This window comes from Stomoxys calcitrans, chromosome 5 (assembly GCF_963082655.1).
Source record: "Stomoxys calcitrans chromosome 5, idStoCalc2.1, whole genome shotgun sequence".
Classification (NCBI taxonomy): domain Eukaryota; kingdom Metazoa; phylum Arthropoda; class Insecta; order Diptera; family Muscidae; genus Stomoxys; species Stomoxys calcitrans.
Genome location: NC_081556.1, coordinates 27,667,899 through 27,694,983, shown reverse-complemented (window position 1 = coordinate 27,694,983; position 27,085 = coordinate 27,667,899). Strand labels below are relative to the sequence as shown.

Sequence of the window (27,085 nt, the reverse complement as noted above, 5' to 3'; positions counted from 1 at the left end):
GCTTGCCCCGACTTCGAACCGCTCTACGACTCCGACCCGGGGTCATCCTAATATATATTTAGCTCTCATCAACAGCGATTTATAGTTTTGTGTTTATAAAAAGCTAATTTCTTGCACGACTTCTATAAAAATCTAGCACAGTGGGTTGTGTTAGGACCCTCAACATACTTACCGAGTGTGCTTCAGATCGGACCATATTTGAATAGATTTTGCACAGGATTTCATTTTTGTTTGTGCTTTTTTGAGCTGTTCAACTGAGCTGATCAGGGCTGTGGAGTCGACCGCAATCGATTTTTTTTAGGCCGGAGTCGGACTATTGAGCGGGAGTCGGATTTTGGTTCGGAGATTAGCACGCTTGCCCTGACTTCGAACCGCTCTACGACTCCGACCCGGGGTCATCCTAATATATATTTAGCTCTCATCGACACCGATTTATGGTTTTGGGTTTATAAAAAAGCTAATTTCTTGCACGATTTTAATAAAAATCTAGCACAGTGGGCTGTGTTAGGACCCTCGACATTCTTACCGAGTGTGCTTCAGATCGGACCATATTTGAATAGATTTTGCACAGGATTTCATTTTTGTTTGTGCTTTTTTGAGCTAATCAACTGAGCTGATCAGGGCTGTGGAGTCGACCGCAATCGATTTTTTTAGGCCGGAGTCGAAGATCGGACCATATTTGAATAGATTTTGCACAGGATTTCATTTTTGTTTGTGCTTTTTTGAGCTAATCAACTGAGCTGATCAGGGCTGTGGAGTCGACCACAATCGATTTTTTTAGGCCGGAGTCGAAGTTGGAGTCGGACTATTGAGCGGGAGTCGGACTTTGGTTAGGAGTTTAGCACGTTTGCCCCGACTCCGAACCGCTCTCCGACTCCGACCCGGGGTCATCCTAATATATATTTAGTTCTCATCGACACCGATTTATGGTTTTGGCTTTATAAAAAGCTAATTTCTTGCCCGACTTCAATAAAAATCTTGCACAGTGGGTTGTGTTAGGACCCTCAACATACTTACCGAGTGTGCTTCAGATCCGACCATATTTGAATAGATTTTGCACAGGATTTCATTTTTGTTTGTGCTTTTTTGAGCTAATCAACTGAGCTGATCAGGGCTGTGGAGTCGACCGCAATCGATTTTTTTTTAGGCCGGAGTCGGACTATTGAGCGGGAGTCGGATTTTGGTTCGGAGGTTAGCACGCTTGCCCTGACTTCGAACCGCTCTACGACTCCGACCAGGGGTCATCCTAATATATATTTAGCTCTCATCGACACCGATTTATGGTTTTAGCACGCTTGCCCTGACTCCGAACCGCTCTCCGTCCTAATTTGGATGATGGCTTTTTGAGTTTATTTCTCAAAAATTATTTCCTGTTGCACGAATGAATGAACTTTTGCCTATGAATGACTAAAATGAAATGTATTCCATTGAAATATTGGAAAAGCTTTCCTCTGTGTTTGTAATGAAGTTTTGTCACTTATTGTAAATAAAATTCGACAATTTTTTGTTAACATAAACATACATTAAAAGTGTTTATTTTTCCATTTTGAATGTATTAATGTTAAATAAAATAAAAAAGATCCTTAGAAATTAGGTATTTTTGAAAGATATATCACACAGTTGACTAAATTTTTATAATTTTCTAATGTACTTGCAACTACAAACGGGAGATTTTACCCAGTTACCAGAATCGTGAAGAAATTTACAAATGATCTTGAAATGTAAAAAGTTCCACGACAAATTAATGTACCGGTTAGTTATTACAAACTTTATTTTACTACGAGAAACCGGCCCTTAATGTCTCTCATTATCTAGGGTGCATGTAGATGCATATTTTAATCAACTTCCAACTTACGGAAGGAACCATCTAAACCAAAAATTGACTCAAAATCAATTGGTTTCCCAGGACGCAATTTTTCATCGGTACCATATAATTTCTCTTCGGCCATATATTCTCTATATTTAATGTACATTGCCTCACCAGCAGCTATAATTTCATCAATGCTGCTATTTTCACCACCATACTCCTTGGGGAAATATTTCAAAGGAACTTTTTCATAAACCGATTCCATATTTGGGTGGACAATCATCTGAAAAAGAAATAATAATGAAATTAGCAGAGAAACTGTATGGTATATACTTGATGGTCAAGATCAGAGATGGCCGGTATGTCGGTTTTTTGGGTATCCGACTGTCAAAAAGTTGTAAACGTCGAAAACATCTTATACTTGTATAACACTTATAAAAACTAGTAAAGGTCATAAACCTCGAAAATGCTCCTATACTTGTTTAGATTCGACATCATAGCATTGCTTTTGGGAGCAGTTTAGCCACGTTATGATATTCACAAATGCCGCCAGTATGTATTAGCAAGCGAGAAAAAAATAAAAAAATGTTTTGATGTTCTCGCCAGGATTAGAACTATTGGGTTGCCCAAAAAGTAATTGCGGATTTTTCATATAGTCGGTGTTGACAAATTTTTTCACAGCTTGTGACTCTGTAATTGCATGCTTTCTTCTGTCAGTAATCAGCTGTAACTTTTAGCTTGCTTTAGAAAAAAAGTGTAAAAAAGTATATTTGATTAAAGTTCATTCTAAGTTTTATTAAAAATGCATTTACTTTCTTTTAAAAAATCCGCAATTACTTTTTGGGCAACCAATAATACGATTTCTGTTATACAAGCACGTTACCAGTTTGCCATATTCATCAACTCACAAAAGTTGAAAACAAATGTACGATTTCCTAATTATTTTTCAATTCTCTCAAAAACTACTTTTTTGGCTAGTTTTATGACGTTTTTAACGTATGTATTATACGCCGGAAATGTATGTCATATACGTCGGAGTTTCCGACAGACCATCTCTGGTCATGATAAGTCCATCCGTTTGTCGAAAGCACGCTAACTTTGGTATCAAAATAGCTAACCGCTCAAAATTTTAAGGTGGCTGTTATATGAGACATGTTTTCATATTTATACCCTACACCACCACTGTGGGACAGGTATTAAAAGTTTGTGCATTTGTTTGCAACGCTAAAAAGGAGAAGAGCTAGACCCATTGTTAAGTATACCGATCGGCTTGGAATCACTTCCAGATTCGATTTAGCTATGTCCGTCTGTCTGTCCATTTATTCGTGTGTTCAAGGTGCAGGTCGCATTAATTGTCCGATTGTCATAAAATTTTGCACATGTCAATTCTTTGGCCCAAGGACGAACGCTATTGATTTGGAAAAAAATCGGTTCAGATTTAAATAAAGCTCCTATATATATCATTCATCCGATATGGGTTTTTAAGGCTGTAGCTGTAGTTGAAGCCACAATTTTGGTTCGATCTTTACAAAATTTAGTACGAGGTGTTTTATTTGACATCTATATATATGTGCAACATTTCGTCGAAATCAGTCCAGATTTAGATATAGCTCCCATATATAGTTTTCATTCGCTATGGAATTTTAGGGCTGTAACAACCACAATTTTGGTCGTATCTCTACAAAAATAAGCACAATGTGTTTTATTTGGCGTCCAAATGTGTGTGCAAAATTTTATAAAAATCGGTCCAGATTTAGATTTAGCTCCTATATATATCTTTCATCCGATATGGCCTTTTAAGGCTGTAGAAGCCACCATTTTGGTCCTTTCTTTGCAAAATTTACCATGAAGTGTTTTATTTGACATCCACATATGTGTGGAAAATTTCATCAAAATCGGTCCAGATTTAGATATAGCGCCCACATATGTTTTTCAACCGATATGGCCTTAAGGGCTGTAGAAGCCACAGTTTTGATCCGATCTTTATTAAACTTTGCATGAAAAGTTTTATTTTGACATCCTAAGAGGTCCGCAAAATTACGTTAAAATCGGATCAGATTTAAATATAGCTCCTATATATATCTTTCATCCGATATGGATGAAAGCCACAGGCTCTAGAAGCCACAGTTGTTGTCTGAAGAAAATTACAAAATTTAGCATGAGACATTTTATTTAACGTTCCAATACGTTTGCATAATTTAATCAAATTCGGTCCAGAGTAAGATATAGCTGCGACATATATCTTTCATCCGATATGGCCCCCTTAAGGCTTTGTAGCCACACTTAAGATCCTATCGTAAGAAATTCTTACAAGGTTCTATTCAATATTTCAATAGGTATGCAAAATTAAATTCTGATATATATTTCATCATTGGTTCTATATATAGAAAGAAGTACGTGTTCTCGGTGGTGTAGGGTATTATATAGTCGGCCCCGCCCGAATTTTGTCTTTCCTTACTGGTTTTTAGTCAAATTTTATTTCTACAATACTCCCATTACTAGTTTTTCTTGTCCATGTTCTTTAAGCGTCTTTGACTTACCCTCTCTTTAACTTTATCCGGCAGCAATGGTTTCATCAGACCAAATATCGTTTCAAATGTCGAACCGGTATTAAACAAATGCGAAGCTTTGACCCGTATTGGTAATGCCTCCTCACTATAATAGACAATGCGTTTCATACGAGCTGGCTGAAATTGCAACATATGCTTGGCCGAGAAGTTAGCAAAGTCTATGATATGTACAAAACCACTCACTACACAGTGGTCATCTTCAAGCATTAACCAATCGTTGACCAAAACGTCCATCTTCATAATTTCATACATAGATATGACATCGGGATCGTAATGTCCGGGGCGCATGAGGACAATACGTGGACCATCCTCTCCCAAAGGCAGTGGTAAGTGGGCGCCAATGCTGTAAGAATAAGTAGCAATGAGAAAAGTCGTTGGCAAGTTCTTAGAATTTCAATTGAAAATCATTTTTTAACCAAGAAAATGCAAAGAGAAGCATGAAAAATTATAAGGCCGCATAAGCCGTTTTCGAGGCCCCCATAACGCAGAGGCTAGCAAGTCCGCCTATGACACCGAAAGCCGAGAACATCAGTAAAAATTCTCAGCGGTAGTTATCTCCTTTATTTGAGTCGTACTATTAATATAAAAACTTCTCCCCAACTGTCGAACTGCGGCACGCCGTTCGGACTTAACTATAAAAATTAAGTCCCTTACCTTTGAGCTTTACCTTGAACCGGAAAGCACTCATTGATATTTTAGAAGTTTTCCCCTGTTCCTTAATGGAATGTTCATGGGAAAAGATTTTACTCACGCCCGACTTTTTTATGTCGACTCAAGTTCACGCACGGTCACGAGAGAAAAATTTTACTCACACACGACTCACGGGAAAATCACCACTCACGAGGCACTCATGACTCACGAAACACTCACGTGATAATCACGACTCACGAGTCACGTCCTGTATAACCACTTACTTACTCTTTTCGTAGAGATTCGTATGTTAAAATATCATATGATTTCAGAGCATGCGAAAATTTTTTTTGTGTGAGTCGTGAGTGTCTCATGAGTCGTGATTAGTGTCGTGAACATGATTTCTCTCACCCACGCACGGTCACGCACGATCACTTGATTAGATTTTAGACCCACGTCTTACGTTCACACCTCTACTTCAGACTACCTGGCACCGAGGCCAATTCAGAATAGAATCTTCAGAATTTGCTTTCCCGAGAGGGAGGATTACGTATCGAATGATGTGTTTGAGGAGGATGAGACCTCTGTCTTTACTTTGTCCACCTGCCTGACCAAAACACGGTCCTGCTGTCGAAAATCGGACCCAACACGAAATGCGTGAGGTGGTGCCATCTTTATGCAATGGCTTCATGTGTTAATATCTATGCGAATATTAGGCCGGTCATTGAAGCTTTAACAACAAGGACGCAGGAAGGAAATTAAGTAGGAGAATAATTTTCTGAGATTGACACGATCCTTATCGTTTGGTTTCCGGTCCATAGAGGAGTAAGGGAAGAATAAGAGGGCAGATGATATGGCTGATGGGCCACAGGATTGCCATCTTTATATTTATTGAGGCCGAAGGCTTTCAGGTTGTCGCAGTTCGAGTTAGGGGCATGAGCAACGAGCGGGCATATTGCACAGTAAAACGATCGGAAGGACAAAGATAATCCTCTGGGAGGTATCCGGCTCGTGAGAAGACGAGGCTATTACTTAGAGGTAGTGTGACTTTCGAACATTTCCTATGCCAATGTCCGTTTATCTATGCTAACGGACTACGGTACTTAGGTGAGGATACCATACCAGACTTGATCCAACAAAGGAGCATAGAATGGAAAAAATTTTTAAAATTTTTTGGAATAGCACAGAACACACATAAAGTCAATTTCTGGCTTAAGTGTATATCCATAGCGGCATGGGGTGGTTTAAAATCCGCATCCTTTTCTTCAACCTTACCTAACGTAATCTAAGCTATGGCAGGGATCAAAGCCTTGAATTCGAGGACTGTGAGATCGAGGTGCATGGCGGTATGTTTGAAATCCTTGAATGAACTCTGGGCTCATGGCATAGGGATTTATCAAACTACTGGATATTTATCGAACGACTGAAAACCCCCCAGTAGAGGGGGGTGGCAAGTGCAGACGAAAGAGTGATATCTGTACACGGATCCCGGACTGCCACGATATTCTGGACTACCGTCGCACAGTGGAATAGATTTGAAAAAAAACTAATAAAAAGATGCCACTTGAGAAAGGGGGAGTTTTGTAAAAAAAATCGGGCAGAATATTTGGTTTTTATACACTACACCACCACTGTCCAATGATATCGTAGAAGAGAGATTCGCGACTCATACCGAAGAATAACTGCATAAAAATCTTCCAGAAGATTGTTTTATTTATCGCGGGGACGATAAATAAGACATAACTGCATAAAAATCTTCCATAAGATTGTTTTATTTATCGTGGGGACGAACACTCTTCCAAAATTTGAAAAATGGTTGTAGGGTATGCTCTTCTGCACGTACACAACAATGGGCAATAGTATTTGTGCCATTGCCATTAAGGCGATGGGAGAATGCATTGAGGATGGGAGCAGCTCATACCATCGCGGTATAATAGAGGCGACGATAGGAAACCTGAAAGGAAGGGAAGAGATTTCCGATCGGTTACCTGAAGGATGGGGGTATATTCATTTTATCATTCCGTTTGCAACACATCGAAATATCCATTTCTGACCCTATAAAGAATATATATTCTTGATCAGCGTAAAATTTTAAGACGATCTAGCCATGTCCGTCCGTCTGTCTGCTGAAATCACGTTACAGTCTTTAAAAATGGAGATATTGAGCTGAATCTTCGCTCAGATTCTTTTTTTTTTTGTCCATAAGCAGGGTAAGTCCGAAGATGGGCTATATCGGACTACATCTTGATATAGCCCCCATATAGACCGATCCCTTGATTTAGGGTCTTAGGCCCATAAAAGCCACATTTATTATCCGATTTTGCGGAAAATTGGGACAGTGAGCTGTGTTAGGCCCTTAGACATCCTTCTACAATTTGGCCCAGCTCGGTCCAGATTTGGATATAGCTGCCATATAGATCGATCCGCTGATTTAGGGTGTTAGGCCCATAAAAGCCACATTTATTATTCGGTTTTGCTGAAATTTGGGACAGTGAGTTGTGTTAGGCGCTTCGACGTCCTTCTTCAATCTGGCCCTGAACGGTCCGGATTTGGATATAACTGCCATATAGACCGATCTCTCGATTTAAGGTCCTGGACCCATAAAAGGCGCATTTATTGTCCGATTTCGCCGAAATTTGGGACAGTGAGTTAAGTTAAGCCCCTCGTCATATATCTGCAATTTAGCCTAGATAGACCTAGATTTTCATATAGCTGCCATATAGACCGATCTCCCGATTTAAGGTATTGGGCCCATAAAAAGCGCATCTATTGTCCGATGTCGCCGAAATTTGGGGCAGTGAGTTGTGTTGGGCCCCTCGACATATAGCAGATATATTTGGTACAATGAGTTGTGTTAGGCTCGACATTTTTCTGAAACTTGGCCCATATCGGTCCAGGTTTGGATATAGCTGCCATATAGATCGATCCGCCGATTCAGGGTGTTAGGCCCTTAAAAGCCCCATTTATTATCAGATTTTGCTGAAATTTGGGACAGTGGGTTGTATTAGACGCTTCGACATCCTTCATCAATTTGGCTCCGATCGATCAAAATTTGAATATAGCTGCCATATAGACCGATATCTCGATTTAAGGTTTTGGGCCCATAAAAGGCGCATTTATTGTCCGATTTCGCGGAAATTTGGGACAGTGAGTTACGTTAAGCCCCTCGACATATTGCAGATATATTTGGAACAATGAGTTGTGTTAGGCTCTTCGACATTTTTCTGAAACTTGGCCCAAAACGGTCCAGATAAGGAAATAGCTACCATATAGACCGATATCTCGATTTAAATCTATGGGACCAAGACGCTCATTTATAATCCGATTTCATTGAATTTTGGAACAGTGACCTATGTATGTTAGGCTTCTCGAGATCCATGTTGTATATGGTTCAGATCGGTTTATTTTTAGATATGTCGCCTGTTTACTTGTTTTACTTATCATTGCCCATATCAAAGACTTCCACCGTTCTTTGAAGCCCCCCTTTGCTGCCGAAGTTGATTCCAACGGCCAACCCCTCCACACATAGTCCACAATCACTACGGATATCGGTACAAAGCATCATCTATAACATTCAGCTCCCCGCAGTTTTCGTTCCGATTACCTCTCTATAAACTACAAATATGATGGCTCTAACAGTTCAAGGACCGTTTAAATAGCTCACACTCACCTCATTCTCATAATTGCTCGAGCTGTTTGTTCATCCACAAACGATGAAAATAAATCTGGAAAATTAGAGCGCATTGTATAGAAACCATCCAGTTTCTTTTTGGCCTTTTCCAAACTGTATTTACAGCCACGCAAAAATGCTATCAAAAATTGATTGTCCATGCGTGATCTAATGTGTGGTTGTTTTAAAATCCATTCTTTGAAAGTTTTCAAATCTTCAGAAATTCTAGCGGGATTCTCATTGAGTTCGGCTATGGCTTTTTGTTGCAGAGCTGGTGTGAGTGGGCGTATATCTAAGGTGTCTGCCATAGTTTCAAAGTGAACAAATTAAGGCCTCAATATAAGTGAACCGTTGAAAGTGTCCAATACAGTAGTACTGACTATATAAATATTTGAATTTGAAGTTAATGCAGTTAGCCTTTGTTGCTTAATCTCGATTATTGGGTGATTAGATTAATAAAATAATTGATAATAAAGTTTTCTGTCTGATATTCTTTGTCATCGAAATTTGAAATCTAGAGATCAAAATGCAGTTTCCCAAAAAAAACCCAAAATACAAAGAACCTAAAAAAGTTCAATTTGAACTTTATCATGCTATAAACTTTTAAGAACTCAACTTTCTGTTTACAAAGGAGCCAATTGTATTCGCTGTCAGCGAATTTTGAAAAATTGTGATAACTAAACCATTATCTGTGAATGTGTACGCTCAAGCAAATTTCGCACCCTGACTGCTATGTTTCCTATGGACTTCCAAAAACTCCGATTAGATTAGTTATAAAAATGATAATTATGCTAACAGTGCACAGTGGGAAAAAAACTAGTAAAAAATATGCCATTTGAGAATTTATAGAGATAACTATTTGAAATTTACCGGCAAAAAAATGTTTTACCTATATTTTCTTAGTCTTTTTCTTATATGATTTGCTACTACTTGAGGTTCTTCTTACTCTATAGAAAACTAGCTGGTCCGGTGTGCTTCGCTACACTCATAATTGTTTGCGGCCCGTATTCTCATTTAACTCTCAAATAACTTTTATCAGAATCCCATATTGTTCCGTTTGGTATGCATGTCCATTTGGGGCATAATTGGGATGGGACAACTCTCCGAAAATTGGCCCAAATTTTTAAATAATTTTCATTTTCTCCTCGCAAATACCTTTCGTTTGAGTCCCATCTTTTGCCGTTCGGTTTAAATGTGCATTTGGCGCATAATTTTGGGTGGAGCGTCCCGCCTGGGAATAGATACCAAACATTTATATAAGTTTCGTACTCTATTCTTAAGTACCTTTAGTTTAAATCCAATATTGTCCCGATCGGTCAACATGTCCGTTTGGGTGTGATTTTTGGGGTAGGGAGGCCCACCCTGGGCCTTGACTCCAATTAAGTTTCGTATCCTACTTCCAATTACCTTTCATTTGATACTCCTATTGCCCCAGTCGGTAAACATTTCATTTTTGGACGGTCTTTGGGGTGGGTGGCCCGACACGTGAGGTGGAATTGTTACATCAAGTTCGTACTCTAATCTTAAATACCTTTTTATTTGATACCCATATTGTCCCAATCGGTAAACATATCGGTTTGAGTAGGTTTTGGGGTAGGGCGTCCCCCACGGTTATTTGACCATAAAGTTTTATACCAATTTTGTGTTTTTGGGTGGAATTTGAAATTATTTAAATCGATACATTTATATACATTTAAATCGATGTATTCATCTCCGAGATCTTGCGTTTTGAAAAATTTCGATTAAGGTGAGTATCCGCCCCCTCATGGATATCACAAAATGAAGTACCCCAATTTCACCAAGGGGCTAAACTCTACTATCTATGAAAATTTCATAAAATTTGGTTCAGCCGTTTTGAGACTATTCGGAACAAACAAACAAAAAACAACACTTTCATTATAACCTACACCTCTACTGTGGTACAGGATATTATAACTTATTGAATTTGTTTGTAACACCCATAAAGAAGAGGGATAGACCCATTGATAAGTATACCGATCGACTCAGAATCTCTTTCTGATACGATTTAGCTATGTCCGTCTGTCTGTCCATGTTAATTTGTTTATAAACTACAGGTCGCAATTTTCATCCGATGTTTTTAGGCCTAGAGACGAAGCCTTTTGAAATTGAAAAAAAACGGTTCAGATTTGGATATAGCTCTCATATATATGTTCGTCCGATTTGCAGTAATAATGCAATAAAATGGCTATTTGTTAACCGATTCTCTCGAAATATGGCAGGAAGGATTTTCTTATAACTCTCGATATTACTGGTGAATTTCATAGAAATCGGTTCAGATTTTGAAATAGCTCTGATATGTATATATCGCCCGATTTTGACTCCTAGAGCCATTGCAAGCGCATTTATCATCCAATATTCCCAAAACTTCCACAACGCTTTGCTCGACGACTACCACAATATCAGAGAAGTTTGCTTAAAATCGTTCCGATTTAGATATAGCTCCCATTTATATGTTCATCCGATTTGTAGTAATAATACAATAAAATCATCATGTGCTAAACGATTCTCTCAAAATTTGGCAGGAAGATTTTCTTAAGACTCTCGACCATACTGGTGAATTTCATAGAAATCGATCCAGATTAAGATATAGATGCCATATATATATATCGCCCGATTCTCACTTTTATGGTCACTGCAAGCACATTTATTAACCAATCTTGCCAAAATTTTCTACAGCGCTTTCCCCGATGACCACCACAGTATATAAGAAGTTTGCCAGAAATCGGTTCAGATTTAAATATAGCTCCCATATCGTCCGATATTGAGAAATATTGCAACAAAGTACTCATTTGTTAACCGATGCTCTCGAAATTTGGCAGAAAGGATTTTCTTATGATTCTCGACATTATTGGTGAATTTCATAGAAATCGGCCCAGATTTAGATATAGCTGTCATATATGTACATCGCCCGATTTTCACTCCAAGGGCCACTGCAATCGCATTTATTGACCATTACTGCCAAAATTTTGCACAGCGCTTTCCTCGACGACTACCACAATATCTGCGAAGTTAGCGCGAAATCGGTTCAGATTTAGATATAGCTCCCATATATTTGCTCGAAATGTGATACGGATTGTTTAATAACCCATCCGAAAACATCCGCGAGGTCCATCAAAATTGGTTCAGAATTGGATATAGCTCCCACATAGTACTTAGGTGTAGGGTATTATACAGTCGGCACCGCCGATGTAGCACAAACAAAAAAAGTCATACAACGACACACAATAAAAGCAGAGTTGCTTGTGACTCATATCGTGAGCAAATATGGACGCAGCGATATATTGCTACTATTTTGCTCATAGAACTCAGTACCACTTCTACGAAATGTGTTCGCATTTTCTTCATCACCATTTTCATACCCACCACCATAGAATGGAGGTATACTAATCTAGTCATTTCGTTTGTAAAGCCTCGAAAAATTTGTCTAAGACCTCATAAAGTATATATATTTTGGATCATCTAGACGTTCTGAGTCGATCTAGCCACGTCCGTCCGTCCGTCAGTTGAAATCACGATAGAGGTCGAACGCATTAAGCTAGCCCCTTTTTGCACAGATACTTAATATCGATGTAGGTCGTTGGGGATTGCAAATAGGCCATATCGGTTCAGATTTAGATATAGCTCCCATATAAACTGATTTCCCGATTTGACTTCTTGAGCCCCTGGAAGCCGCAATTTTTTCCGATTTGGCTGAAATTTTGTACATAGTTTTCCATTATGACTACCAATAACTGAGCCAAGTACGTTCGAATTTGGTCTATAACCCATATAAACCGATTGTCCAATTTGGCTGAAATTGTGCATGTAGCGTTCTGTTACGACTTTCAACAACTGTGCCAAGTACGGTTCAAATCGGTTTATAACCTGATATAGCTCCCAGTCTCTCGACCATCCTTGTTCGGTTCCTAGAAGCTTTAATTTTTGCTAGTTTGATAGAAGTTTGTATTTTGTATAAATTTTTTACAGAATCCATGGTGGTGGGTTCCCAAGATTCGGCCTGGCCGAACTTAGCACGCTTTTACTTGTTTAATAAGTTTTGACAGTTGTTCGGCCGAAAAGTCGATGTCAGTACTAGGCTTTAAATGTAACGTACATGGGTGCGTATGTTTAGTTTTCGATAATTTGCCCCACATATACGATACGTTATACGCCCCCTGGAACACCTTAAAAAATAAAGCAGGGCAAAAGAATTTCTGCAAAAATCGTCAAATTATGCGAAGCACAGAATACATGGCATATATTTTTTTTTATAGCTGTAAACATACCGGTATGGCACTAATAGGACTAAAGACTTTGGCACGAATGAGAATATATGATGCTAAACTGAATTCCCATCACTTTGGAGGATATAAGACAGCATACGCTAAGCATTTGCCAGTCTCATCTGCCAGATATAAATCAAAGAAAGAAAGAAAAAGTTTTTAGCTGATATATAATATATGCAAAATGGATATTTCCCTACCAAAATATTGGGTTGCCCAAAAAGTAATTGCGGATTTTTCATATAGTCGGCGTTGACAAATTTTTTCACAGCTTGTGATTCTGTAATTGCATTCTTTCTTCTGTCAGTTATCAGCTGCTACTTTTAGCTTGCTTTAGAAAAAAGTGTAAAAAAGTATATTTGATTAAAGTTCATTCTAAGTTTTATTAAAAATGCATTTACTTTCTTTTAAAAAATCCGCAATTACTTTTTGGGCAACCCAATATAATGGGTTGCCTATTGTTCTGCATCTACCAAGAAAAGATGGCAGATGACGCAGAGCACAGTCTATTTCGTTTTCGTCACTATGAAAAATGTAGCCAAAAACAAGTAAAAGCGTGCTAAGTTCGGCCGCGCCGAATCTTATATACCCTCCACCATGGATCGCATTTGTCCAGTTCTTTGAATGAAATTTTGACAAATCGAGTAATTTGACAAGTAAATTCAGGCAAATCGAGTAATAATTGCGCCCTCCAGAGTCTCAAAAAATCAAACTGGGAGATCGGTTTATATGGCAGTATATAACAGGTTATATACCGATTTAGACCGTACTAGGAAAAGTTGTTGGAAGTCATACCAAAACGACATATGCAAAATTTCATTTCACATTGGATAAGAATTGCGCCCTCTAGAAGCCTAAGAATTCTTATCGGAAGATCGGTTTATATGGCGCCTATATCAGGATATGAACTGATTTAGACCATACTTGACATAGTTGTTGAAAGTCAAAATACAACACTTCATGCGAATTTTCAACCAAATCGGATAAGAATTGCGCTCTCTAGAAGCTCAAGAAGTAAAAACCCAAAATCGATTTATATGGCAGCTATATCAAGTTATGCAGCGATTTAAACCATACTTAGCACAGTTGTTGGAAGTCATAACGAAACACGTTATGCAAAATTTCAGCCAAAACGGAAAGGAATTGTGCCCTCTATGGGCTCAAGAAGTCTAATCGGTAGATCGGTTTATATGGCGGCTACATCACGTTATGAACTGATTTAGACTATACTTGGCACAGTTGTTGGGAGTCATACCAGAACAGCTCTTGAAGTCAAGACCCAAGGTCGGTTTATATGGCGGCTACATCTGATTATCAACCGATTTAGACCATACCTAGCACAGTTGTCGGAAACAGCACCTGCAAAATGTCAGCCAAATCGGATAAGAATTGCGCCTTCTAGAAGCTCAAGAAGTCAAGACCCAAGATCGATTTATATGGCAGCTATATCAAAACATGGACCGATTTGGCCCTTTTACAATCCCAACCTACCTACCCTAATAAGAAGTATTTGTGCAAAATTTCAAGCGCCTAGCTTTACACCTTTTGGAAGCTAGCGTGCTTTCGACAGATGGACGGACGGACGTCCGTCCGTCCGTCCTAGATCGACTTTAAATATCACTTCAATCAAGACTCTTAGTCTCATATTTCGAGATGCTACAAACGGAATGATGAAATTAGTGTACCCCCACCCTATGGTGGAGAATATAATAAAATAATGAGGATGAGAAGCAGTGCGAATAGCTGAAAAGCTGCGGCGAGGATATACTTATGTCAATGAACAGAAACCTTAATGTGACACTTATATAGAAAGAGCACGTGGCGGCGTATGGTGCAAGTGGAATACAGCGCGAAGTACTGTGACAACAGTGCCGAGTTGATTTTAATATTTCGAAGAAGAAAGATAAGATTTTAATCTTTGGAGACGTATCCCAAAAAACTCTCACATAGTTTAGAGCATGCTTTATTAGATGTGGAAGCAAACGAGCTAGTATTTGGAGTGTTCTAGAGAAAATTTATTAGCAAAATCTTAAGATCAAATTCATTGACATAGATTTTTCTTGTTGAACATTTCAATAACTGCTCATTGTGTGCCAATTTTTTTGATTATCGTACATTACTGCATTCAAGGTTGCTAGAATTACAATAACTTATGATGATGCAAGAGATAAGCAAATTTCCAATTTCTGAAATAAGTCGAAACATTAAAATAAACTAACACTTCTTTGTTCATCATCTCATATGCCGTATGAGAGGCTCTTTAACAAAGAACGGGCCATAAAATTCATGCATGATTTTCCAAAAATTTTAATCTTATCAATAATTTGCTTGTAAACAATTTCTATGGCTAAAATAGAAACGTATAAAAACTTCAATAAACTGATATCCACATTTGATGGGCGGCTAACTTTGCTTGACATGCAATAGTCAGGTCTACTACTAGTCTTAGTATCAATCACACTGTGCCAAAAGACGTTTCTTTTGGCTACGATTTTTAAGGCAAAACTAAGCAGGGTACAACAAAGTCATAATGGTGCGGCCATTACCCCCGGGCCTTCAAAAGGTCGCCATCGAGGAACTGAATGAAGATCCAAGTCGAATTGCCGATGATATTCAAGCTCTTAAAACATGGATCAGTCAACAGCCCCACCTTAGGGCACGCACAGATGATCAATTTCTTGTGGCTTTTTTGCGTGGCAGTAAATACAGCATGGAAAAGGCCAAGTCCAAAATTGACAAATACTTCATGTTGCGATCTAAGTTCCCGGAATTATTTTCTCTCAGAGATATCGATGACTCAAAGATTCGAGAGATTATCAAATTGGGGTAAGAAAACATGAGCTGATACCTTGTAAAACTAGTTTCCCTGCATATCAATTATGATTTTAGAGTTGCCCTAATACTGCCAACGCCACTCAATGAGACAGGTCCACGAATTATGCTTGTTCGCAATGGTTGCTACGATCCTGAAAAATATAATTTTGCAGACATGATGCGTGTCTTTCAGGCTTTTAATGAAATTAACATGTGGGAGGATGATTATGCCATTGTCAATGGTTTTGTGCACATAGCCGATTTGAAAGACTGGTCGAAAAAGCATTTCTTTCAAATCACTCCAAGTTTAATGAAGAAAATGACCGTGTACTCGGAAGAAGCCATGCCTTTGAGGCCAAAGGCATCGCATATGATTAATGCTCCATCCATATTTGAATCGTTATTCAATGTGATCAAACCAATGATGTCGGAAAAGCAACTTAATAGGGTGAGTAGGGTGGAATAAATTATCCGTGGGGTCATTTTCTCAAGAACATTTCCCTGTAAGATACCATACGGCAGGTATAGTGTTTATCAACTCAAGCAATTATAATCCTCCACAGAGATTATTGGCCATTGATAATTCGTTTTATTTCCTCCTTATTTCCCTATTGCAGATGGTTGTCTATGCCTCGAACCTTGATAAGTTCTACGAAAAAGTCCCTCTTAAATATTTACCCAAAGAATACGGCGGTGAAAATAGCTCCATTGCTGAGATCACTGCGGAGTGGGAAAAGAAATTTTTCGAATACACAGATTACTTTAAAGATGATGCCAAATATGGCACCGATGAACATCTCAGACCTGGTAAACCTATCGATTTTGAAAATCTCTTTGGCATGGAGGGCTCATTCCGAAAGTTAAATGTGGATTAAAAGTTTGTAGAAAACTGTATATTGATCAAATAAAGTATTGGTGATATATACAATTTTCTATTAAAAAAATCAAAAATGGGTTAAATTGTTTAAGACATTAAAATTTTTAACAGGCAACAAGTAAAAAGGCTTTAAATTCGGCTGGGCCGAACTTTGGATACCCACCACCTCGGGTATATATGTAAACTACCTTTAGTCATAATCCGGTGAAAAATTCATAATTTATCCCCCATAGCAGTTTTATCGAAATATGGTCCGATTTGGACCACATTTGACAAGGATATTGAGTGGTCTAATAAGTTTCATTTTGTAGAACAAAATATTGATCTTTTTGGTGGCCATATCCAAATATAGACCGATCTGAACCATATACGACACGAATGTCGAGAAGCCTAGCATAAGTCACTTTGTCAAATTTCAGCGAAATCGGATTATAAATGTGCCTTTTATGGGGCCAAGACATTAAATCGAGAGATCGGTCTATATCGCAGCTATTACCAAATCTAAAACGATCTGGGCCAAATTGAAGAGGGCTGTCGAAGGGCCTAACACAACTCACTGTCCCAAATTTTGACGAAATCGGACAATAAATGCGTCTCTTATGGGTCCAAAACCTTATATCGAGAGTTCGGTCTATATGGCAGCTTTATCCAAATCTGGACCGATCTGGGCCAAATTGAAAAAGAATGTCGAAGAGCCTAACGCAACTCACTGCCTCATATTTCGGCGAAATCGGACAATAAATGCGCTTTTTATGGTTCCAAAACCTTATATCGAGCGATCGGTCTATATGGGAGCTATATGCCAATCTGGACCGATCTGAGCCAAATTGAAGAAGGATATCGAAGGGCTTAATACAACTCACTGTCCCAAATTTCAGCAAAATCGGATAACAAATGTGACTTTTATGGGCCTGAGACCCTAAATCGGCGGATCGGTCTATATGGGAGCTATACCAACATATAGTCCGATATAGCCCATCTTCGAACTTAACCTGCCCAAATTTCAGCTAAATCGGATAACAAATGTGACTTTTATGGACCTGTGACCCTAAATCGGCGGATCGGTCTATATGGGAGCTATACCAACATATAGTCCGATATAGCCCATCTTCGAACTTAACCTGCTTATGGATAAAAAAAAGAATCTGTGCAAAGTTTCAGTTCAATATCTCTATTTTTAAAGACTGTAGCGTGATTTCAACAGACAGAAGGACGGACAGGGCTAGATCGCCTTAGATTTTTACGCTAATCAAGAATATATATACTTCGTAGAGTCGGAAATAGATATTTTGATGTGTTGCAAACGGAATGACAAAATGAATATACCGCGATCCTTCGGTGGTGGGTACCATACCCGCTTAAATATTCACTCATTAACAAACTGCTATGCGAGGATAAAAATCTTGTCGCAATGCGAGACTTCTAGGGTAGCATCTAGGGTCGATGAATTTTTTGAGCAGCAATTTGTCTAGAGACATCATGCAATGACATTGGGGTCCAATTTGAATAAAACGCTTTTTAAACCCCTTACGTGAAGGTGTTATTTTGAATTACCGGTTATGGTAATAGCTGTATCAGATTTGGCTAAAACGGAAATCGGTCAATAACCTGATATAGCTTGTCATATAAACCGATCTGGGGTCTTGACTTCTTGAGCCTCTAGAGGGCGCAATTCCTCTCCGATTTGGCTGAAATTTGGCATGACGTGTTTCGTTATGACTTCCACCAACTGTGTTAAGTATGGTTCAAATCGGTTCATAACCTTGAACCGAATTTGGTGAAATTTTGTACAAATATGGTCTGAATCGTTCTATAGCCTGAAACAGCATCGGTCTATAGCCTGAAACAGCGCAACAGAGATACCATGAAGAGCTCGGCAAATTTGATCAACGGTGGAGGGTATATAAAATTCGGCCCGGCCGAACTTAGTACGTTTTTACTTGTATTACTTACAAGATGGCGCCACGTGCCTCAAAAGTAACGAAGCCATTGCTCTTTTAGGGTTTAGGCTCAAGAAGTAAAATCGGGAGATCGATTAAAACGGGAACTATTGGGTTGCCCAAAAAGTAATTGCGGATTTTTCATATAGTCGGCGATGACAAATTTTTTCACAGCTTGTGACTCTGTAATTGCATTCTTTCTTCTGTCAGTTATCTGCTGTTACTTTTAGCTTGCTTTAGAAAAAAAGTGTAAAAAAAAGTATATTTGATTAAAGTTCATTTTTTTTTTTTTTTTAAAGTAAAAGTTTTATTAAAAATGCATTTACTTTCTTTTAAAAAATCCGCAATTACTTTTTGGGCAACCCAATATATCTAAATATGAACCGATATGGCCCATTTACAATCCCGACCGACCTACACCAAGTATTTGTGGAAAATTTCAAGCACATAGCTTTACTCCTTCGAAAGTCAGCGTGCTTTCCACAGAAAAACGGATGAAGAACATATATACTTTATGGGGCCTAAGACCAATTTTTCGACGCGTTACAAACGGAATGACGATACTAGTATACCCCCATGCTATGGTGGCGGTTATAAATACATGTAAAGCGACAGGGCAATATGGGGCTGAAATGGAAAATATTTGTCCGACGAGTACGAATCTGTTATTATTATATGGAGCCAGTTGTCTGTATGTCACCAATCCCTAAACAATGCATGTACTTACCGTATGGATCCGATGGAGTCCTTCATCGGCAAGGGCTGCCGCCGCAGTGTATAATATACTACTACAACAACAACTGATCGGTACAATACTTCGAATAGCTGGCAAACTATCGATGGCACTATCAATAGTATCGATAGTTTATTTTATGCGTGAATATTGATTTTTAACACTGTCGATACTATCGGCAAAATTAAATTTTGTGTTGAAATTTACGCTTTTTCCATAACGTAGTAAGGTCGCACAGTGGGATGGAAAAAAATAAGTGGAAATAAGTCATTTTGGAACGGATAGAGATATCTTCATGAAATTTTACATGGTTTTAGCTGAGGTGTTATCAAGTTTATATGCATTTCAGAACCCTACAAGTCCCAGAGGCCCATTGGTGGGCCTTAAAAGTTAGTCACCTCGGCCTTACAAAATTTTGTTCGGGCTGTCAAAAGCGTTCAGGTCCCGATAGCTCTTATAAAAATAACTAAGTCCCTAAATTTCAACATCGGTCTATATAGCAGCTATATCTATATATTTTGATCTGGGTCATATGTGAATCGAATATCAGGAGGCTTAAAACAACTCACTATTTAAAATTTCAACGAAATGGGTAAATAAATTAAGCTTTTATGGGCTGAGGTCTATATGGCAGCTATATCTAAATATAGTTATATCTGAATCATATTTGGGTCGGATGTCGGGAGGCTTAAAACAACTCACTGTTTCAAGTTTCAGCAAAATCGGGTAATAAATTCAGCTTTTACGGGTTTCATACCCTAAATCGGCTGATCGATCTATATTGTAGCTTTATCTAAATAAAGTCCAATCTGAGTCATATTTGAATCAATCGGGTAATAAATAAAGCTTGTATGTGCTCAAGACCCTTAACCGGCAGATCGGTCTATACGGCAGCTTTATCGACATATAGTCCGATGTCAACTATATTTGGATCGGATGTTGAGAGGCGTACAATAACTCACTGTTTCAAATTTCAGCACAAGTTGTAGCTCAATATCTCCATTTTGAAGGCTGTAGAGTGATTACAACAGACGGACGGACAGACACACGAACATCGTTAAATCGCCTTAGAATTTTACGACGATCCGTATAAATATACTTTGTAGGGTCGAAAATGGATATTTCGATGTGATATTTCTTATGCCGCCAAATCTTAGGTAGATTAGGACAGCGGAATAACGCCAGTAGTTAGCGAGAACTTTGCTCTAGCAAAAGGACCGAGAAAGCGATCCGGGGCACGACGAAGGTGTTTGAAGAATATGCACCGGCAGCGCAGTCAGACGAAAGTGAAGGATGCTGGAAGGGATAGAACTGACATTCCAAGCACTTCTTCGGAGCTGAAAAGTGAAACAGATCTCCCAAAGAGCATAACACTGCTAAAACCCTAAAGAAGAAAAAGAGCTCCCTGCTTTCAAATGCTCTGGTAAGACCAAGCCAGCCTTCTAGCAATGGAGAATCCAGACAGTGTTCTGCGGAGATAAAGTGGGAACAGGAACAAGCGCGCACGGCCTCTTCATGGAGGATTGTGACTTCCAAAAGGACGCCACAGTCAGCACGGAAAGGGAAGAAGGTCGTTGAAAAAGGTAAGGAGCTGTCCTCTTACGCCAGAGTAGCAAGGAAGCACAGCAGAGATGAGCTGACTTATGCCTTCATCGATACCGGTCGTACATACGTTGGATTCAACCAGATCATCGGTTCCAAGTGAAGCATCTGGTAAACGAACGAGTTTGATGTGTTGAACTCTGAAGGGGGTCCACCCATACGGATTATGAACTGCGAGTATAGACGCGACATCTTAACGCTGCACTTTGCGTCAGCGAAATGTATTGATACCGTCAAAAAGTTCGTTGGAAGTATTCACACTCCCTGGCGCGCAAAACTTTGTGAAGTTGTGAAAAGGCGAGGGTCTTCATCAAGAATGAGGGCGGCGAACGATGGAAGTCTTAAATAATTAAATGCAAGAGTTGGCCTTACGGAAATGGGAGGTCTTCCACAGGAAGGAGAAGGAGGACATCCAACGAACTGCTTAAATACAAATTCAACGTTAGGATAATACAACAGGTTCAGAGAACATGTTGTCTTGGCATAGGCGGAGCGATGATGATCTCGCCCACTGGGGCGCTGGGGGCTATTCTAGATATCCGTCATAGACATACGAATTGAGTGTAAGGCAGCCACTGCGGCTATGATACATAAGCCGATAGGAGAATGGGAAACGGTATAACCGAGGCGACTATAGAAAATCTGGAAGGAATTGAAGAGGTTATCGGTCGCATACCTGAAATGAACCTTGAGGTCGAGTGCGAGTCGCTGCTGCCAGCTGCACACTCTTGGATTGACGGAACCCCAGTATTGCCATATGAAAGGTAGAGGACAGAGCGGGCCTGGGAGTTTACACTGAGAACCCAGGGATTGAGATCTGTTTGAGACTGCCTGACCATAAAACGGTCCTGCAGGCGGAGATCCGGGCGATCACGGAATGTGTTAAGTGGAGTGATACCAATGCGAGGACGTCGAGTGTGAACATCTTTACGGACAATAAACTGGCCATAAGGCCAATAAAGTCACGAACACTCTTGGAGTGTTAGAAGGAGATTAACGCCTTCTCTGAGAATGGCACGATCCGCATCGTTTTGCGCCGGGCCATAGCGGGAATAAGGGAAATGAAAGAGCAGACGATTTTCCTGTGAAGACCAGAGGACTGCCAATAATAAACTTGGTTAACCCGAAGCCTTTCGGGTCGTCTTAGTTCGAGTTAAGAGCGTGGGCTACGAACGCACATGTAACACTGTGGAACAGCGAAACGGTCGGCAGGACGACGAAAATGCTATGGGGAAATCCGGATAGTGAGAAAACGATGTTGGAATGAAGCAGGGAGTCAGTCAGGTCAGTAAAGCTTTCGGTATCATAACAGGACACAGCACTACGAGCTCACATATGCAAAACCGGTGCGGCAAGTGAAGGCATGTGTATGGCATGCGGGGAAGATAGTGAGACGTTTGTTATTGCCCGACTTTAGTGGCTTACAGAACCCGTCACTTAGGTGGGGACACAATACCAGACATAAACCCTCGAAGGGGCATGGTATGGAGAACAATTAGGGATTTGGTAAGCAGCACGGAATTCCTGACTTAAATTTTCTTTTTCGAGGTTCCATTTAAGTATTTAGAGCGCACAACAAGCCGATTACTGGCTTAGGTGTATGTCCGTAGCGGCGTGGGGCGGATTGATATCCGCACCCTCTTTTCAACCTAACCTAACCTACCCTTTTTAGTATTTAGAGCGCACAACAAGCCGATTGCTGATTAGGTGTATGTCCATGGCGGCTTGGAGTGGATTTATATCCTCACCATCTTTTCAACCTAACATAACCCAACCTATCCTTTTTGGGTGATAAGAGTAGTATTAGGTCGGAAGGGCAAAGCCCAAAAAGAGTTTAGAGTTCTCAGACCAAACATTGGTAAGGCTCTTTTAATATAACCTTTATTAAACACGGATCAACAAATCTCCTAAATATAGCTCGGGCACAACTGATTTGTATATGTAGTGTGTAATCAAAGCTCAGCCCGGACGAATTTACGCTTTTTTGGGTGTTTACTATCCCCGGCACGGAATAGCTGTGAGTACCAGTCAGGCTGGATCTTTGATGTCTGATCTGTGCAGTGATCCTCGCTGTCATGAGAAGCTTAGCTGTGAGCTACCGGACGCGTTCACAGGTTGCGGATAGTGGAATGCTCTATACGGAGTAGCTGCAACGGCAGTCGAACACAATCAGCGATATCGAGCGGAGAGTCCCAGTGGAAGGTCGGGTGGAACCGGCCTATTATACTCAAATGATGCTTAAATAACCAATGGCCATCATGTTCCCACACCGGCTCTTGCCTAAATACTGATTGCTTATGGTGCTCGATCCAAGATGAGATATTCATGCTTTTAAATAATCAATGGCCATCATGTTCCCGCAGCGATCGGTCGCATAGACCAGAACAAGTTTGCTCGTCTATAAGACCTTGACGAAGATCGCCACCTCCATATGCAAATGTGGCTCCAACAACAACAACTTGTGCTTAGTTTCCAGTTGAACGTTTCCAGTTAAGCTATGAAAGCATAAGGGCAAACAAATTTTCACGTTAACGTACTGTTTATGTAACAAATAACATGAACAATGGTGAGTAGACCCTTTAAAAGTCAAAGACATTAATTATCGATATATCAAAATACGTTTTGGCGAATTTTTGCTTGAGTTTTTCCAAGTCCTGATAGATTCCCATACAAATAACTTTTCCACTAAAGCGATTCCAGTTTCATATACAATAAACATGGGTAACACCAAAAATTATTGGATCTTTCACTTAAGCGGAATTTCTTACTAAGGCATGTTACAGTTATGAGGTTTCTATTGTAGTTGAATCTGACCAGGATCATACCAGGCTGCTTCGCCTCTGTAAATTTACAACTTGAAGATCTATATTTTTTTTATTAAATTTTAAAAGCAATTGATACAGAAATTGGCTAGAAGAATGTTTTCTTTTTTGCGCTGTGATTAATTTCTTTTATTATACATTTTAGGTTATAAATACAATATAACATGACATAAAAATATATTTGCAATTCCTCTATTAGGAATTAATGAGTTTGTGTGTACATGTGAGTGTTCGATTTTTTTGTTCTTTTTATAAGATTTTATCTTAATTGATATAGTGCAGATGTGATTAATTAAACATAATAAACATGAGTCGAAATCTTAATACTATTACAAATATTATTGTACAAGTCAAATTTTATGTGTTTTGTGTGTATAATTGAAGTTGTATATATGTATGTATATACTCTTGGGTCCTATTAAAATGTAACTCTTCAACAGATTTCAAAAGTTTGAAATTTTTTTACAAAATATTCCCAAACAACTACTTCACCAAACCCTTGTGGGTTACATCTCCAAGCCATTTACTAACTAACATTATTTGCCCTTAACAGTTGCCATGACCTTTCTGGGACCGGATTGCCGTTGGCGTGATAAAAATGTTTGCCCTTGTCCCAAAAGCAAAGCCAATTTCGAATCGATTATATCGCGTTGCGAGTTGGCACCCAACCTATAGAAAGCTGTGGCCATTAGATTTTCCTCAAGCGAAGAAAATTCCTGCTTTTTGTAGTCGGCAATTTCTTGCATATTCTCCAGCAAATTGGCATCTGATGCATTTATACCACGAGGATCCATATTTTTGATTATATCCTTTGCTCTCTCAACACACTTTCGATACTTGGTATCGAGTCCCAATAGCTCTTGATCCCGTGTGGCCAATGTTGTCTCTAATTGGGTAATTTTACTTTGAAGAGCTGTATTTTGATTGATATACTCATCCAATTGTACTGCCTTCTGCTCATTGAGCTCCAACAAGTGCTTCATTTGTTTGGAAATATCAGTTCCTTTGGCATTGCCATCCTCGCTAGTTGCAGCGACATGGGTGAGGGACATAATACGCTCAGTGGCTGCTTTTAATTGTTCGCGTAAGTTGGTGTTACGTTTATTGGCATCATCGAGTAGCTGCATTAAAGCAGTTTGGCCACCTTGACCCTCACGGAGGGCTTTATTTTCCAATTCAAGCCTTTTGACGCGTTCACTTATGGCCGAAGGTTGCAACTCCTTGGACATTGCGGTGGCAACATCTTCAGAGCTGTTTGACATTTGGCCGCATTTCAGTTCATCCAAAGCCTCCCTAAGGCCGTCCCGCTCTTTGAGCAAGCCATCTTTTGCTTGCTGCAAAGAGAATATGGTTTCCTCCATAGTTTTACTTTCGAATTCCAGCTTAAGATTGTTGCTCATTTCCTTGTCCAACTTCACATGGAGATCTTGCACCTCCTTTTTGTAAAGCTCAATTTGCCCTCTAAGGGCGGCACATTTTTTGGCATCTTCCTCAAATTGCACATTTTGCTGCAAGTATTCCGCGCTTCTTTCGTCCAATAATTTGAGCTGCTTCTTCAAATCGGTGTAGTCCTCCAGTTTCTTTTTGTAAGTCTTAACCTGGGCTTCGCATACCTTTAGCTTTTCATTTGCCTCTCTTAGCACATCAATTTCGTCTTTTAGTTTAAGAAATTCTGTAGCCGTTTTGTTTAGCTCTTCTACGCGCTGTTGCAACAACTGAATTTCGGTGTCTTGTTGCTGCGATTTTAGCCTAAGGTCTTCACGGCTTGTCTCCGATTGCAGCAGCTCCTCCTTTAGTTCATCCAATTGTTTACGCATATCCAAATATCTTGTAGAACCTGCCATCACCGGGCCCAATGAGATGCCATCATCGCCAATTGTTGAAGCGGTTTCCAGTTTTCTTATATCTTCTTGCAGCTTGGTCACTTCGGTACTTAGATTTGCCTTCTCCTCCACCAAAAGGGCATTCTTTTTCTCTAAGTCAAAGCATTTCTGAGCCAATCTGTCTCTCTCCTCTTGCAATATCTTACTATCGAAATTTACTATACTTAGAGGATTCCTAGACATGGATGCCCCTTGGCACGAGGACTCGAGTTCTTGCAAAGCCTTCATTATGTTTGCCTGCAAAGATTCTTCCAGCAGCATAATGTCTCGTATGTAGTCTTGTTTTGTGGCACAGTTCACAGCACAACCCAGAATGAGCTGAAGCAATCGCTCCAGTTCCACGGCGTCATGTTTTTCGGCAATACGCATTGCATCTGGCCTAGGAAATTCGGCCAGCGAGTAGTTCAAAACATCAGTGTAGTAATCGTATAGGGCCTCCACAACTTTCTTCAAATTACTCATCTTTAGACGCCAGTTCATACCAACGTCTCCCTTAATTTTGGACAACCATACGTCGGTAAAGGATTCGGGGGAAAATTGGTGTAGCGCCTGGGCCAAAGCAACTCCATCGGATAATTCTTCGGCATTGGAGTGGGGAGCAGCCAATTTAAGCGTCTGAAACCAATCTATTAAGCTCTGACACATATCGCCCATTTCAACACTTTGTACGTTTTTCTTCAATGAAATGATGCAATTATGAGCATTAAAACCCGGCGTTTGTTCGTTTGTATTTTAATTTCCGAGTAGGGAGACAAACCGTTCTGTTGATCAAAATCTAATGTTACTTTTTGCCAAGGATTTGTAGGCGAAATTTATTTTTTCACGGCAGCACAATAAAAATAAAAACACACAAAATAAAAGAAAACAATTCACTTGTGAGACCATTCACAATAGCGATCTAAAAGTCGATGTTCGACTAATCGATTACTCATTCGACTTTGATATGTTGATAGTTACAAAATCGATTATGAAATTAGGTAAAAGACCTTAAACTACGTTTACACTGCTCACTAAACGTGTGCTAAAACTTGGTTGTTGGGTTGTTTTACAATATACAAATAAATCCAATTTTCGCTGGTTTAGATATCAAATAAAAGTACGTTTACATTGGTCACTAAATTCGGATTTATGAACTTTTCGAGATTTAAGTACTAAATCCTGTGTTTTTTTGCAGATTTAACCATACAAAAATAAATCCCATTTTTGCAGGATTTATTTTTAAATCCCATTTTTGCAGGATTTATTTTTAAATCCCAAATAAACCCGATTTCATGGCTGATTAAGACCCCGTATACACTGCTCTTTAAATCCGGATTTTATGGCGCGATCATCTGTTTTCCCTTTATAAAATTAGCTGACGAGAGCTTTAAACCTGGATTTAATGAGCAGTGTAAACGTGGCTTTAATTAAATAAACAAAATTATTAAAAAAAAAAACAATTCAAAATGGATTTA

General features: G+C 39.3%; 3 protein-coding genes across 3 annotated transcripts; 1 reads left to right on the top strand and 2 right to left on the bottom strand.

Annotated features, from left to right (window-relative positions):
• Window positions 1-1,557: 1,557 nt before the first annotated feature.
• LOC106085602 (alpha-tocopherol transfer protein) lies at window positions 1,558-26,517 on the bottom strand. The gene is made up of 4 exons (XM_013249916.2): window positions 26,389-26,517; window positions 8,678-8,978; window positions 4,348-4,720; window positions 1,558-2,090 (listed from the first exon to the last, which is right to left on the bottom strand). Exons 2-4 carry the CDS (start codon window positions 8,836-8,838, stop codon window positions 1,836-1,838), a joined length of 789 nt encoding a protein of 262 aa, XP_013105370.2. The 5' UTR covers window positions 8,839-8,978; window positions 26,389-26,517; the 3' UTR covers window positions 1,558-1,835.
• LOC106085645 (alpha-tocopherol transfer protein) lies at window positions 15,294-16,692 on the top strand. The gene is made up of 3 exons (XM_013249968.2): window positions 15,294-15,786; window positions 15,850-16,222; window positions 16,392-16,692. The coding sequence occupies exons 1-3, from the start codon at window positions 15,491-15,493 to the stop codon at window positions 16,647-16,649; spliced, it is 927 nt and encodes a 308-aa protein (XP_013105422.1). The 5' UTR covers window positions 15,294-15,490; the 3' UTR covers window positions 16,650-16,692.
• On the bottom strand, window positions 23,882-26,472 carry LOC106085644 (protein hook). Its single transcript, XM_013249967.2, has one exon. It carries the CDS (start codon window positions 26,283-26,285, stop codon window positions 24,285-24,287), a length of 2,001 nt encoding a protein of 666 aa, XP_013105421.2. The 5' UTR covers window positions 26,286-26,472; the 3' UTR covers window positions 23,882-24,284.
• Window positions 26,518-27,085: the final 568 nt, after the last annotated feature.